Source organism: Onychomys torridus, chromosome 20 (assembly GCF_903995425.1).
Source record: "Onychomys torridus chromosome 20, mOncTor1.1, whole genome shotgun sequence".
Taxonomy (NCBI): domain Eukaryota; kingdom Metazoa; phylum Chordata; class Mammalia; order Rodentia; family Cricetidae; genus Onychomys; species Onychomys torridus.
Genome location: NC_050462.1, coordinates 46,710,536 through 46,726,659, shown reverse-complemented (window position 1 = coordinate 46,726,659; position 16,124 = coordinate 46,710,536). Strand labels below are relative to the sequence as shown.

Genomic DNA, 16,124 nt, shown 5'->3' with positions numbered 1-16,124 from the left:
AAGCAAACTGCCTGGGTCTTGCTTTTCAGATAGGGCGTCTCTCGGAGTGTTCTTGAATTCGCTTTCCAAGGATGACCTTGAGTCTCTGATCCTTCTGCTTCTACCACTCAAGGGCAGGGATTATATAGGCTGCAGTCACCTCGCCCAGTTATTCCAGGCTAGGGACTGAACCCAAGGGTTCCTGCATGCTAGGCAAGCACTCTACAAGTTGGGCATCCCCATCTGTGTCTTTTTGGTTATATATTTTATATATATATAACCAATATAGTTTATATTGCTGGACTCAGATCCTCCCCCTCCAGCCTTAGTCTCCTGAGTAGCTGAGATTATACACATCTGTAACACCATGCCTGTACTTAATTAAGAGCCTTAATACTCAGTATAAACTTAATTCAACATTAGTTTGTGTGTGTGTGTGTGTGTGTGTGTGTGTGTGTGTGTGGTATATGTGCTTCTGTGTGCACACATGAAGATCAGAGGTGACATCAGGTGTCTTTTGAGACCAAGCTGGCCTGGAGCTCAGAGATCCACCTTGCTGTGCCTCCCAAGTGATGGTATTAAAGGTGTGCGCCACTGCAAGTGCCTTTTCCCCTTTACAGTGTTCTACCTGCATGTATGTGGATGCACCACATGAGTATCTGGTGCCTGTGGAGGCCAGAAAGGTAACCCTGGAGCCAGGGTTACAGATGGTTGTGAGCTGCCATGTGGGTGCTGGGAACTGAACTTGGGTCCTCTGCAAGAGCAGCAACTGCCGAGCCATCTCTTTAGTCCCCAACACACATACACACACACACACACACACACACACACACACACACACACACACGTAGGGTTTTCAAGACAGGGTTTCTCTGTGTAGCTTTGGAGCCTGTCCTGGAACTCACTCGGTAGACCAGGCTGGCCTCAACCTCACAGAGATCCGCCTGCCTCTGCCTCCCGAGTGCTGGGATTAAAGACGTGCGCCACCACCACCCAGCTCCCCCATATATTTTTTGAGTGAGGGTCTCTCACAAACCTGGACCTAGCAGATTCATCAAGACCTCAGATGGCCAGCAATAGCTCACCTCAACACTGGAGTTACAGCTCCCAGCTTTTTATGTGGGTGCTGGTGATCTGAACTCAAGTCCTTATCCTCACATAGCCATTACCTGACAAACCAAACTGTCTTCTCAGCCCTCCATTAGGGTTTTCTTAAGTATATGTGACAGGCTAATCTTATCCTTATTTCATGAGAAATAAGGTCTGTTCAAGAGAAAAATGTCAAAGGTTAGGGAATTTCTAGTTATCACCCAGGAGACATTTGCTTCCTTTATAGCCCTGCTTCTCTGAATTAACTTTTTTTTATACTGCCAGGAATTGAGTTTCTGCTTTACTGCATTTTCCCCTTACATGGGAGCTGATTGAGCAAAGCCCGGCCTATAGAACTGGCCCTAGGTACATGCTGATTTTTTGAGGTAGAGACTGAAGGATGAACAGTTCAAGGTAAGCCTGTACCACATAGTGACACCCCCCCCAAACACACACACACACACACACACACACACACACACACACACACACACCAAACACACACACACACACACACACACACACACACACACACACACACACACCAAACCACAGCAAAAGTTGGGGCGACTGAGACCACTCAGTGGGTAAAACACTGTTCAAATACGAATCTGGAAGCCCGAGTGTGATCCCTGGATTTGTAAAGTTGAAAGTGGAGAAATGTCTCCACAATATAGTACTCTGAATTACATGTGAACTTATCTCGCTGCTCCCCAATAATAAAAATAAAACCTCCCTCTCCCCTCCAACTTCTGACCTTCCTTGGATCCTGTTTCCTAAAGGAAACAAGACCTGCTTTGCCCAGCAGATGGCAGTGTTTCTCCTAGTATTCTTTGGGGTTCGCTTTCTCACTAGAGACGTTCTAAAAAGGATGAAAATTCCATTCTGTCAGCAAGCATTCCTGAATCTAAATTATGTTTGGATGGTGTCGTGGTCGTGTGTGTGTGTGTGTGTGTGTGTGTGTGTGTGTGTGTGTGTGTGTGTGTGTGTGTGTGTGTGTGCGCGCGCGCGCGCGCGCGCGCGTTCTTGACATAAGCTTGCATTATTTGGGGAAAGGGAACTTCAAAATGACTCAATCAGAATGGCCTGTGGGCAAGTCTGTGGAACATTTTCTTAATTAATGATTGATATGGGAGGGAGGGCCCAACCCACTGTGTGTACTGCTACCTCTGGGCAGGTGGTCTTGGGTTGTATAAGACAGCAGGCTGAGCAAGCCAGTAAGCAGCATTTCTCCATGGCCCCTGCTTCAGTTCCTGCCCTGACTTCTCTTCATGATGGACTGATTTAGGGACCTGTAAGTGTAAATAAACCCTTTCCTACCTTTGTTGCTTTGGGTAATGGTGTTTTATCACTGCAATAGAAAACCAAGACATGGAATAAAGATTAAAAGATTAGCCTCAAGGTGGTGGTGCATGCCTTAAATCCTAGGATTGCAGAGACAGAGGCAAGCAGATCTCTGTGTTTGAGGCCAGCCTGCTAGTCTACAGAGTGAGTTTGAGGACAGCCAGGACTACACAGAGAAACCCTGTCTCAAAAAACCAAACAAACAAAAAAGAATTCCTACTTCACAATCTGGGGATCTGGGAGCAAGAGGTGAAAGTAGGGGCTTCGGTGTATCTCTAGAGTACTTGTCCGGCATGCAAGAAGCTCTGGATTTGCTTTTCAGAACTGAAAAAAAAAAGTATAGAACTGAGTGTATGGGTATGTGATGGGTGATCTTGACAGTCAATTTGAAACCCCGGGGAAGAGAGCAATTGAAGCTTGCCCATCAGACTGTCCTATGAGCAAGTCTCTGGGGCATTTTCTTGACCTCCCACCGTGGGCATTACCATCCCTAAGGCAGGTGAGCCCATGCTGTATCAAAAAGCCAGTGGAACAAGCCAATAGGAACAAGTCAGTAAGCATTGTTTCTTCTGGTCTCTGCTTCAGTTCCTGCCTTGTGTTCCCTTAATGAGGGATTATGATGTGGAAGAGGGTACTGGGTACACAAGCTGGAGTCATCAGAGAGGAAGGGGCCTCAGCTGAGGAAATGCCTCCATAGGATCCAGCTGTAAGGCATTTTCTCAATTAGTGCTTGATGCAGGAGGGCCCAGCCCATGGTGGGTGGTGCCATCCCTGGGCAGGTGGTCCTGGGTTCTATAAGAAAGCAGGTTGAGGCCAGGCAGTGGTGGCGCACGCCTGTAATCCCAGCACTCGGGAGGCAGAGCCAGGTGGATCTCTGTGAGTTCGAGGCCAGCCTGGTCTACAGAGCGAGTTCCAGGTGTCTGGAAAAAAACAAAAAACAAAAAAAAAAAAACAAAAAAACAAAAAAACCCAAAAACAACAACAACAACAAAAAAAAACAGAGAGCAAGCCAAGATGAACAAGTCAGTAAACAGCTCCCCTCCGTGGCCTCTGCATCAGCTTCTGCCTCCAGGTTCCTTCCTAGTTAGAGTTCCTGTCCTGACTTCCTTCAGTGATGAACAGCAATGTGGAAGTGTGATCCAAATAAACCCTTTCCTCGGGGCTGGAGAGATGGCTCAGAGGTTAAGAGCACTGACTGCTCTTGCAGAGGTCCTGAGTTCAATTCCCAGCACCCACATGGTGGCTCACAACCATCTGTAATGAGATCTGGTGCCCTCTTCTGTATACATAATAAACAAACAAACAAACAAATAAATAAATAAATAAATAAATAAATCTAAAATAAATAAATAAACCCTTTCCTCCTCAACCTGCTTTTTCATGATGGTATTTCCTTGCAGCAGTTGAAACCCTGACTAAGACAAGGGGTAAGCCTAATAAACCCTTTGTTCCCTGAAAGTTGCTGTGTTTATCACATAAAATCCCAGTACTGAGGAGGCCCAGCTGAGAAACTGAGTCTTATCTAAGCCTGAATATATAGAGAGACCTTCTTTCAAAAAAATAAAAATAAAACAAACTTCAATATAAAAGAGGTGAAAATGAACCTCTTATACATCTACCAATGTAAAGCCTGCACGTGGGACACAGAGACAGAATCAGAAGTTCAAAGTCTCCATAGCCATTTTGAGGTCAGCAGGAGTATGTAAGACCCTATCTTTAAAAGAAAAGAAAAAAAAAAAAAAAAAAAGCCAGGTGAAGTGGCACTTGCTCATCAAAAGCAAATAGGATAGAATTGAAGGTCAGAAATTCTAGATTCCTAGCTGGCATGGATACACACACCTGTAATCCCCGTGTTCTGGAGGCTAAGGCAATTTGTTTTGTTTGTTTTGTTTGTTTTTTGTAATAAAAACAACCTCACAGCATTTATTGTCACCTGATAATGACATAAAGGCCACTAAAACAATATGAATAAATCTCAGACCGTGCTCCCAGCAGCAGACACCTTTAAAAACACTCCACGTCGTCCTCTTCATCTTCTCCAGTGCTTGCCAGGTTCTAGTTGGAAACACTCTGGAGCAGAGTAATATTGTCTCCTTTCAGCATGATCCGACCCAGTTGTTTCCTTGACTTTGTTTTAGAGTGAATTTCTTCTGCATCATCTAATACGAGGTTCATGTACTCATCAAAGCCAACAATACAACCCTCTATCTGTATATTCACTTGCTCATTCAGCCAGACCTGAATCCGAGACCTATTTTGCAAGTATCTGAAGATGAGGTTGATGGGCTGCACCATCACCTTCTGCACCTTCTGGCCCTGGCCGCGGTATGCCATGGTAGAAGTCACAAAGACTACATGAGTAGGAAGACCGCCTCAGAAAGCGACTTCCCAATTTGTTGTTTTACCATGACCTCTAGAAAATTTTTGTTATTTGACAGTTTTATGCAAGGTTTTGTTAAGGCTACTTCAAGTTAATCGTTTTCTTTTTTGCTGTTTGTTTCCAGGTGTACTGGGGATTGAACCCAGGTCCCATGCATGCTAGGCAAATGCTCTACCATTGCACTATACTCCCAGCCCTCAGTACTTGGGCTCATTTTCATACTCATGGTGTTGGTCAAACCTAGTAGCTGAATTGAGATCGCGACCCCTGCTGGGATCATGTGAGTTACTTATTTTAGAGATACCTAGGGTTAGGCAAAATTAATATCTCAGGTGTGAAGAAAACACATGAATAGAACCATATGATCAGTGCAGGCCATTCTGAGAATCCAGAGAATCCAGTCTTGGATCCTCCAGTGGCATATGCCTGCAATCCTAGCAGTTGGGAGGTAGAACCTCCAGGTCATCCTTAGCTACATAGCCAGTTCAAGGCCAGCCTGAGCTGCATGAGACCTTATCTCAAAACAAAACAACAACAAACAAAAGAGCTGGGTATAGTAGCACACGCCTTTAACCCCAGCACTCGGGAGGCAGAGGCAGGCAGAACTCTGTGAGTCTGAGGCCAGCCTGGTCTACAGAGTAAGTTCCAAGCCAGCCAGTACTATATAGTAAGGCCATCTCCCAAAAAGCTGGGTAGTGGGTGAGGGGGACTAGAGAGATGGCTCAGCAGGGAAGAGTACCTGCTGCTCTTACAGAGGTCCCATGTTTCAGTCCCAAGCATCCACAAGGTAGCTTGTACCTCTAGTTCCAAGGGATCTCTCTCTTCCTCTTTGTGGGCATGAGATACACAAGTGTTACACATCGTGTGCACATACACATGCTTAGGCAAACACTCCCTCTGCTGTGGAATAATCCTCTGTACACTGTGTGCATATATGCTGCTATGATTGGTTTAAAAAACAAGCTGACTGACCAATAGCTAAGCAGGATAAAGTTAGGCGGGAAAGCCAAACTGAGAATGCTGGGAAGGAGAAGGGTGGAGTCAGGGGAGTCACCAGCAGATGCAGAGAAGCAAGATGGGCATGCCGTACTGAGCAAAGGTACCAAGACACGTGGCAAAGCACAGATAAGAAATATGGGGTAATTTAAATGTAAGAGTTAGCTAGTAACAAGCCTGAGCTATCAGCCGAGCATTTACAATTAATATAAGCCTCAGTGTGTTTATTTGAGAGTGTCTGAGGGACAGGAAAACTCTACCTACACTTCTCTTCCATATGGATTTCTTTCCTATATTCTCTTTTTGTTATTTGAGACAGTCTTACATAGTCCAGGCTACCTTGAAGATGATAGAGGAAGATGACCTTGAACTCCTCATCCCCTTCCTCCCCTCTCAAGTGCTGGGACTACACATGGGTGCCACCATACCTGGCTTTACATGGTGCTAAGGCTCAAACCCAGGGCTTCATTCATGACAGGCAAGTGCCCTACCAGCTGTGTCCTCAGCCTTCTTTTTCTATTTCTTTCTAACCCTGATTTTCCTCTTCTCTTTACAGGGAGATAAATTCAACACTTTAGATGAGAATACTTGAGGGCAGGCACTTTACACAGTGGAAGGAGTTTTTCCACTGGAGATGGGAGTGTGTTGGAGGTGAGTGCCTTGGCTTTGTTAGACTTTGTTCCACAGGCCCTGAAGTGTATTGAGACCTTCCCTAGCACGCTGGCCAGTCTTCCTACTTTTGAGAACACGTAAACTGGCTGTACTAGAGTATTGGCTAGAGTCCAGCACATCTGCAGGTAATACGTTTATCTCAGCTCCTCACCCCGATTTGGAGGCCAATAGTGACATAATAGGCATCTTTCATCTAACAGACCACGGTCGAGCTCTCTCCAAATCCTTGTGATTCTTATTTGAAAGTATATTTTTCTTTCTTTCTTTCTTTCTTTCTTTCTTTCTTTCTTTCTTTCTTCTTCTTCTTTTTTGTTTGTTTTGTTTTGAGACAATATCTTGCTGTGTAGCCCAGAAGAGCTCCTGCAATTGTCCTGTTTCAGCTTCCAGGGTGGTGGGAATAGTCACGAGTGTTGTCGCTCACAAGAAAGGTATACCTGTGTGTGAGGGCCAGCAGTGTCACATGGCCCAGACTGGCCTCAAATTCATTATGTAACTGAGACTGTTCTTCAGCTCTGAATCCTTTTGCCTCTGCAACTCAAGGGTTGGGATTCCAGGGGTGTGTAACCACAGTCAGCTCTGTTTTTTAAAAAAGTGTGCTGTAGAGATGGACTTAGAGGCTAAGAATGCTTAGCCTTTTGCCGGAGGTCCTGAGTATGATTCCCAGCATCCACACAGCTGCTTGTAGCTCCCGCTGCAGGAGGGAGGTCTAATGCTCTCTTCTGGCTTTGGCAGGCATAGACACAGTCACAAAAATAAAAAGTTGGTTTTTTTTTTTTCTTCTGGTTTATTAAGATAGACTCTCACAGGCGGTGGTGGTACACGCCTTTAATCCCAGCACTCAGGAGGCACCGCCAGGCGGATCTCTGTGAGTTCAGGACCAGCCTGGTCTACAGAGTGAGTTCCAGGAAAGGCGCAAAGCTACACAGAGAAACCCTGTCTCAAAAAACCAAAAAAATAAAAACAAAAACAAAAAACAAACAAACAAACAAACAAACAAAAAAGATCAATAGCCCTGGAGGTCTTGGAACTCACTCTGTAGACCAGCCTGGCCTCCAACTCAACAAAGCTCTGCCTGTCTCTACCTTCCAAATGCTAGGAGTGTGTGCGCTACCATACCCAGCAAGAGTAACTGGTTTTCTTTCCCCCCAGTGCATGTTTTAGAGAAATTCCAAACTAGTCTATACTGAATTAGGAGGTATAAATGTCTCTTTTCCTAAAAGATGTTACAAGTAATTCCACTTCTTCCCAAAGCGACTCAGCCTGGCCACAGTGGTACTGCCTATGATCCTACCTCCTCAGGAGATACTAAGGAGTTTGGGTGGAGCCAGGCTGAGCCACAGAGTGAGAGCCCCTCACAACAAAACAAAACAAAACAAAAAACCAAGCAAAAGAACTCCAGTGCTGGCTCATGAGAACTAAGAATTAGAAATGAACTAAATCTAGAACAACGTGAGCAGTATAATGAAGAGAACAGAAGTCAGGGTAAACATGCTGGAGGGCTAGCATTGTCCTTTCTCAGATACACTTCCCGAGCAGAACCCTAGAACCCTGCTGCCTTCCCAGCTCCTTCACAAACTCTATACCGTCCTTTAAAAATGTAAAACTCTATTAGGGATCTAGGGATGAAGCTCACAGGTAGATGCGCTCACCCTGTTGCACTTGAGTTTGACATCTAGCACCACAGAACTAAGTGTATGTACTCATCAGACTTGCAGTTTCTACAGAGAGGGAGAACAAGGAAAGAGAGACCATGATAAATGAAGACCCCATGGGAATAGGAAGAAGCAAAGTGCTAGAGAGGTCCCCAGGAATCCACAATGATACCTCCACAATAGACTACTGGCAATGGTCGAGAGAAAGCCCAAACTGGCCTACTCTGGTGATTGGATGGCCAAACACCCTAACTGTCATGCTAGACCTCTCATCTAATGATTGATGGATGTGTTTGCAGAGATTCATGGCCAGGCCGCAGGTGGAACTCTGGAAGTCCAATTGGTGAGAAGAGGGGATTGTATGATTGAGAATTGTTGAGACCGTGATTGGAAAAAGCACAGGGACAAATAGTCAAACTAGTGGAAACACATGAACTGTGAACCAAAAGCTGTGGAGCCCCCAGCTGGATCAGGCCCTCAGGATAAATACGACAGTTGATTAGCTTGAACTGTTTGGGAGGCCCCCAGGCTGTGGGACCTGGATCTGTCCTTAGTGCATGAGCTGGCTGTTTGGAACCTGGGGCCTATGCAGGGACAATTCGCTCAGCCTGGGAGGAGGGGGCTGGACCTGCCTTGACCAAATCTACCAGGTTGAGCTGAATCCCTGGGGGAGTCCTTGCCCTGGAGGAGATGGGAATGGGGAGGTGGGCTAGGGAGAGGGGGGTTGGGAGGAGGGAGGACAGGGGATCCGTGGCTGATATGTAAAATTAAATTATTAAAAAAAATTAGCAGTTTCTAATTAGTAGTATTTATGCCCTTTGACCCAACTTTTTTTATTTTTTATTTTTATTTATTTTTTATCAGTTTGTACATCTGGGATATTTTACTTCTATGGCCCTAAGTTTATTGGACAGATTATAAAAATGGAGTAGTATATCTAAGGGGAAGTATGACTTTTATGTGTCTGGAGACTTAACTTTTGTCTTCCCCCACCCCCTTTCTGAGACAGTTCTATAGCCCTGGATGGCCTCAAACTCACCAGGCACCAAGGATGACCTTGAGTTTTGGATCCTCCAAATCCTTTGAGTGCTGGGATTACAGCGTGTGCCACCATGCCTGGTTTGCAACTTTTTTTCCATTTTTTTATTTTATTTTTTCCCTTTTGAAGCTCTGTGACTATTTTCTCAGAATCTGAAGGAAAACAACGGGGTAGACAAGCTGTCAATCTTGGCAGAGGCCAGGAGGAGGAGGAGGTAGTTTAAGAAGGAGAAGGAAAGTTAATGCCTTTGGAGTTAGGGTCTAAGAAAGCAGGCAGATCAATCATCGGAGGTCTGCTACAGCTGCATTGTGGGGGGAAAGACTCTCCCCACTGCAAAAAAGTGAGAATGTCTAGAGCGAGGGAAATGGTGCTTAGGATTTAAGAGGGCATCCAAAGAAGAGACAAAGGGGTGGGGTGGGGGGAGTCATGCCTTTTGAGTTAGACCTCAGGAAAGTGGGCTTAGCTGTAAAGATCTGCAAACATCTGCAAACTTCTCTGACGTCTTCCTGGTATGTGGCTGAGCCCCCTTGGTCCATCCTAGCTAGAACATGCTTGTTTTTTTAACAGGACTTCACTATGCAGCCCTGGCTGGCTTGGAACTCCGTGTACACTAGGTGTGTCTGGAACTGTAGAAATCCTCCTGAGTGCTAAGATTACAGGTGTGAGCCTCAACCCCCAGTAGTCTTAGGAGAGTCTTAGGATTTAAATTAGTTTAAATGTATCGTTATTGAGTGTGTATGTGCACTGGGACAAACATGTGCCGTGGCATATGTATGGAAAGCAGAGGACAACTCGGGAGCATCGGTTCTCTCTTTCCACTGTTTTGAACTCAGGTTTTCAGGCTTGTACAGCAACTATCTTTAACAGCTGAGCCATCTTGCCAGCCCATAGAATAATCTTGAATGTAACTAAGATACTAGTTTTCAGAAATGTTCTCTTAGGGTCTTCAATGTTGGTTACATGACACTCAAGGGGATACCCACTGGGAAACAGTAACTAGTCATAATGGGACTGAGTGTTCCCTGAGTGTCAAGAACTTCCTACAGGCTGCAAAGGAACTGTTTCATTTTGTTTCACTTAAAATGATAGGAAATGGGTAGTTATTTACTCCATTTTACAAACGAGAGAAGTCTGAGATACAAGGGGCTATTAAAAAAAAGGGGGGCTGGAGAGATGGCTCAAAGGTTAAGAGCACCGACTGTTCTTCCAGAGGTCCTGAGTTCAATTCCCAGCAACCACATGGTGGCTCACAGCCATCTGTAATGAGATCTGGTGCCCTCTTCTGTATACATAATAAATAAATAAAAAAATAAAAATAATAAAAAAAAAGACTGGTACAACAGCTTAGCAGGTAGAAGCACTTGTGTGTGGGTCTGGGACCTGAGTGCAATCCCTCCTGCAGGTAGCTGGAGGGAACTAGCTCAGGGAAGAGCTTGAGAGTCATTCTGTGACTGCAAGCACACTGCGGAATTTGAATGTACACACACACACACACACACACACACACACACACACACACACACGTAAATCTTAGCCGGGCAGTGGTGGCGCATGCCTTTAACTCCCAGCATTCAGGAGGCAAAGCCAGCCTGGCTTTGTGAGTTTGAGGCCAGCCTGGTCTACAGAGGAGATCCAGGAAAGGTGCAAAGCTACACAGAGAAACAAAACATGGGGCTGGAGCAATGGCTCAGAGGTTAAGAGCACTGACTTCTCTTCCAGAGGTCCTGAGTTCAATTCCCAGCAACCATATGGTGGCTCACAGCCATCTGTAATGAGATCTGGCGCCCTCTTCTGTATATATATGTATATATGTATATGTATATATATATATAATCTTTTAAAAAAAGTAAATCTTTTAAAGTTTCAGACATGTGAGGTAATTCTCTCAGGGTCACTTAGCTTGTGTGTTGAGGGACTGGACTAAATTAACAAAACCCTGCCTCTAGGAAGAAAGAAAATGTCTTCATCACGAATGATAAATGTTTGAAAGAACAGATTTTTAACCTGATCTAAATATTATACAATGTATACATATGTAAAAACACGGACTGATGTTGGTTAGTATGTATAATATTGATGCTTTTATGTGTCAGTTACAAATTAAAGCAGGGTGCGGTAGCTCATGTCTATCCCAAGAGGAAAGAAGCTGAGAAGCATTGAGCTCGGGGCTAGCGAAGGCTACATAGTGAAACTTGATTCAAAATAAAATAAGCACGTTTGCTTTTTAAAAATGAAACAGGCGGTCGTGTCCCACGCCTGTAATCCCAGCACTCGGGAAGAAGAGGCAGGTGGATCTCTGAGTTTCAGGCCAGCCTGGTCTAGAGTGAGATCCAGGACAGCCAGGGCTATACAGAGAAACCCTGTATAGAAAAATAAATAAGTAAATAAATAAATAAATAGATAGATAGATAGATAGATAGATAGATAAATAGATAAAAAGAAAAAAAACCCAACTTATTATCATTATTATTATAGTTTTTTTTTAGATGGGTTTTCTCTGTGTATCAGCCCTGGCTGTCCTGGAACTTGTTTGTAGACCCGGCTGGCTTCAGACCCACAGACCTGCCTGCCTCTGGGGTTAAAGGTGTGCATCACATGCCTGGCTTTTATTGTATTGATTCATTCATTCATTTATTTATTTATTTTTGGGACAAGCTCTCACTATATATCCCTGGCTAGTCTGGAACTGGCCGTGGTGAGATACGACTTAACATCAGTTAGTAGAGTGGTCTAAAACCCCAAGAATGAATTGGGATATGATGAATGAAAGTTTCTGAGGGCGGAAAAGGAAGTTCTTGAAAACACGCGGTGCCCTGAGAGATGCTCTTATTTACTTATTTACTGTGTTGGGCTGTTTCCATTCTCAGTTGCAATTCCCACATTGAGGCTGTTCCCACCCTTCCTGTGTCCCTTGAGCTGAGCAGGCACTTCCTGTCCTGTTATAAATGAAAGTTAGAGTTGGGGGTGGCTGTTAATGTGAGTATTTACTCTGCAGAACGCTGGCGCTGTCTGCTCCGCGATCATAGCCAAACAGTGACAGGAAACCCGGAGAGCTGGCCTTCACTGGGGAGAGAGTTTGGATTGAATGTCTGTCTGCTGGAGAGTATGTGACAGCAGCCAGGAGGCCTGAGGAAGAACTCTGAAGCCCTTCACTCCCTCTGGTTCTAGTTGCATGGGTAGGCTTTGTGGTGTCATTCTCAAGCTGTCTTTTCTTGTTACAACTACTCCTTCAAGGGCATACTGGAGGTGAGTATTAACTGCAGCTGTGTGACAGCCTTGACTCTGAAGTTCTGTTCTTTCCTAGAAAGTCTCATATTTTACTCCCTTGTGAAACATGCTTCTTAAAGAGTAACAATTTGTTTGTTTGACAGCGCAGAGACAGTGTCCCAATTCTGTGGACTTCATTCAGCGTGGCTATAAATTTCACACCTGGTGAGTGTTTGTTTCTACTTGTTTAAGCTTTGGGGGTTTTAAGGGCTAGGAAATAATAGAATGAAACGTCCAAGAGTTGGCCAAGGTGGTGTACTCTGTAACCTAGCTCTCAGGAAAGCAGGCATGAGGGTTAGGAGTTCATCATTTCTGGCTTTGTGGAGCTCAACGACGACACCTTGGGCTACTTGAGATCCTGTCTCAAGAATATCAAACAGGGCAGGAGAGTTGATTCAGTGGTTAAGAGCTAATACAGAAGACCCAGGCTTGATTCCCAGCACCCACATGGTGGCTCACAAACATCTGTAATCCCAGTTCTAGGGAATCTGATGCTGTCTTCTGACCTCCATAGGCACCAGGAACACGTGTGATACATAATACTCATAAATGATTAAATAAAACTAACTTAAAAAAAAAAAAAAAAAGCATCAGGCTGTGGTGACGCACGCCTTTAATCCCAGCACTTGGAGACAGAGTCAGGCAGATCTCTGTGAGTTTGAGGCCAGCCTGGTCTATAGAGTGAGATCCAGGACAGGCACCAAAACGACACAGAAACCCTGTCTGGAAAAACCTAAATAAATAAATAAATAAACATCAAGTATAAGCTGGAAGGGTGGGAATGTGGCTCAGAGGTAGAGTGCTTGATCATCTAGCCCAAAATGGCCAAAACCAAGCCAAACAAACGCACAAACAGAATGAGGCTCGATTGTATATGTTTATGCTGTACTAGCCTGAGACAGGGTGATCACAGGGTTGAGGTCAGTGAGAGCCACCTAGTGAGGCCCTATCTTACATAAATAAATAATATTGTTAAATAAGATAGCTTCCACTTGGGCTGAGGACATTGCTTTGTATAGCTTAGTGAGTGGTAGAACACTTAGCATACTGGATCCTTTGGTTTTGATCCCTGGTACCACCAAAAGTAAATAAGTAAAATAATAAATGGAAGGCTTCAACTTGTTAAAAAAATCACAAAGCACCGAATTCATGAAATTGTTCTGATTGATGATTTTTGTTTTGTTTTTTGTTTTGTTTTGTTTTGTTTGTTTTTTTTATGGCTGGGATTAAAGGTGTGTGCCACCACTACCCAGCTGAGGATGCCTTCTTAAGTATGCTGTTCTTACTGAGAGAATCTGAAATGGGAATGCTGATGTTAGCCTGTTGGCATCACCCAGAAGGGACAGGACAAAGGATCTGAAACTATTTTTCATCATGTATTTAATTTGTATCTGCTCTTTGGTATACCCACCTTTGTTCTCCTTTATGAGGGTTGTGTGTGTGTGTGTGTGTGTGTGTGTGTGTGTGTGTGTGTGAGTGCGCCCTAGCATGTGTGCAGGTCAGAGAACAACTTGCAGGAGTGGGTTCTCCCTTTGACCACGTGGGTCCCAGAAATTGAATCCAGATCTTTGGGCACCTTTACCTGTTGAACCACCATCAAAAAAAAAAAAAAAAAGCCTAGCCTAGGCTGGCCTGCACTGTGATCCTCCTGCCTCACCTCTGTTGTCTATTCCACCATCACTCGGGGCTTTGGCTGGCCTACTTGTTATGAAGATCAGGCTGGCCTCAAACCTGTGACGGTCCTCTTCATTTGTGCTACAGTTGCAGCTTTACACAGGGCTTTACCATTCCCAGGCCATGGCTTTTCTTTTTCATTATTATATTAATTTGTTTTTAAAGATTCATTTCCTGGGCTGGAGAGATGACTCAGTGGTTAAGAGCTCTGGCTGTTCTTCCAGAGGACCCGGATTCAATTCCCAGCACCCACATGGTGGCTCACAACTGTCTGTACAGGGATCTGACACCCTCACACAGACATACATACAGGCGAAACACCAATGTACATAAAAATTACCAAAAAAAATCCATTTTATCTTTTAAAAATTGTGTGTGTATAAGGAGAGAGTGTGAGAGAGAGAGTGAGAGAGAGGAGAGAGAGAGTGAATGGGAGAGGGAGAGGGGGAGATGGAAGGGGAAGAGAACACATAAGAATGTTGGTGTCATGGAAGCTCGAGGCAATAGAGGTGGTTGTAAACAACCTGATATGGATGTTGGACATCAGCTGTGGTCTTCTGGAAGAGCAGCAAGTGCTCTTAAATCTTTATTCCGCTCTCCAGCCTCCATGTTTTTTCCTCTCTCTCTCTCTCTCTCTCTCTCTCTCTCTTTTTTTTTTTTTTTTTGGTTTTTCGAGACAGGCTTTCTCTGTGTAGCTTTGCACCTTTCCTGGAACTCACTTGGTAGTCCAGGCTGGCCTCGAACTCACAGAGAGCCGAGAGCCGCCTGGCTCTGCCTCCCCAGTGCTGGGATTAAAGACTTGCCCACCACTGCCAGGCTCCTGTTCTTTCTTAATGCATTAAGATCACCCTAAGTATAAAGTAGTTGAGCTCTGAGCTCATCTCACATACTGCAGCTCAGCATGCTGTTCTTTGCATGCTCTAGAAGGCAGAGTCAAGGGGGGTCTTTTTACATCAAGCTTGAAATCTTAAAAAAAAAAATTGTATTTCAATTATTTTGTATGTGCATGTGTGGGCATGCATGTGGGTGCTTGTGGGGGTCCGAGAACAATTTTTGGTAGTCGGTCCTCTCCCTCTACCTTGTAGACTGGGGACCTGACTTAGGCTTGGCAACCTTTACCAATAAGCCATCTTGCCCGCTGAAATCTTGTAGCTGAGATCTTAGGGAAAGTTTCAAGTCACAACAAAACAACCACAAAAACCTTTGTCTTTTCATTGACAGCAGGATAATTGTCTTTTTTTGTGATCATCAGAACTTGTTCACAGAGAGATGGGGTACCTCTGAAGAGGCTTAGACCTAAGGACTCTTCTTTCTGCCTTCAACTGCTAAGCCTGCGTCGAACAAGCTGCATTTGAACACCCAGGGCGTTAGGACCCAGTGGAGGCAGCTTGTCCCGACTCTCAGTTAACTTCTGTCAGTGACGCGCGGCAGACCCAGCTCCTTCTTCCCCGCGGCCCCCCCACACTCCCTCTCTCCTTCTCTCCTCCTTCTCCTCCCCCTCCTCCTTCCTCTCCCTCCCTCTTTCCCTCCCTTCCTCTCTCCCTCTCCTTCCCCCTCCTCCTCCCTCTCCCCCCACCCCTTTCCTCCCCTCTCTCCGCTCTCTCTCGGTCTCAGCTCCCTAACAGTAAAGAAAAAAATGCTGCTATCAGTGACTTCCAGGCCTGGGATTTCGACTTTTGGGTATAACAAGAACAACAAGAAGGTAGGGAAATGCTCCTGGGAATCCAGCCACTTCCTCTCCCGGGCTCCGGGAGTGCCCTTGGGCTGGCCGTCCCCTTTAAGAGGGGAACCGGACTCCCGTCCCCAGCCAGCGCCTCTCTTCCCCTTCTTCCCTGCGTTTCTGCACCTGGTTCTGGAGTTAAAGGAATTCGGAGGCGGGAGAAAGCCGGGGGAATAAAAACAGCCAACTTTACAAGTTTGTTCCTCCTGAGGTGGAGTTAGACGGCTGACTGTGCACGCACTCCCCACAAGATTGTTTTCTCGCTGTGGGGAGTTTCATCTACCCCTACCCCATCCCGCTCCCCTTTTTACT

General features: G+C 45.1%; 2 protein-coding genes across 5 annotated transcripts in view; one reads left to right on the top strand and one right to left on the bottom strand.

Moving 5' to 3' along the window:
• Positions 1-4,455: 4,455 nt before the first annotated feature.
• Positions 4,456-4,758, bottom strand: LOC118570929 (small nuclear ribonucleoprotein E-like). Its single transcript, XM_036169667.1, has one exon. The coding sequence runs from the start codon at positions 4,744-4,746 to the stop codon at positions 4,468-4,470; it is 279 nt and encodes a 92-aa protein (XP_036025560.1). The 5' UTR covers positions 4,747-4,758; the 3' UTR covers positions 4,456-4,467.
• A 7,381-nt stretch (positions 4,759-12,139) lies between these two features.
• Positions 12,140-16,124, top strand: part of Rbms2 (RNA binding motif single stranded interacting protein 2) — a 49,835-nt gene continuing 45,850 nt past the window's right edge. For 3 of the 4 annotated variants that reach the window (XM_036169455.1, XM_036169456.1, XM_036169453.1), the window contains exon 1: positions 15,688-15,794. In XM_036169455.1, the coding sequence (XP_036025348.1) occupies positions 15,729-15,794 (66 nt within the window). In that variant the 5' untranslated portion in view covers positions 15,688-15,728. Of the gene's footprint in view, positions 12,398-12,522; positions 12,584-15,687; positions 15,795-16,124 lie in introns of those variants that run through there. The other variant, XM_036169457.1, reaches the window with a different exon arrangement.

Bases quoted from the DNA above. Each gene is read 5' to 3' on its own strand.
- LOC118570929 (XM_036169667.1), bottom strand. From the start codon at position 4,746: ATGGCATACCGCGGCCAGGGCCAGAAGGTGCAGAAGGTGATGGTGCAG.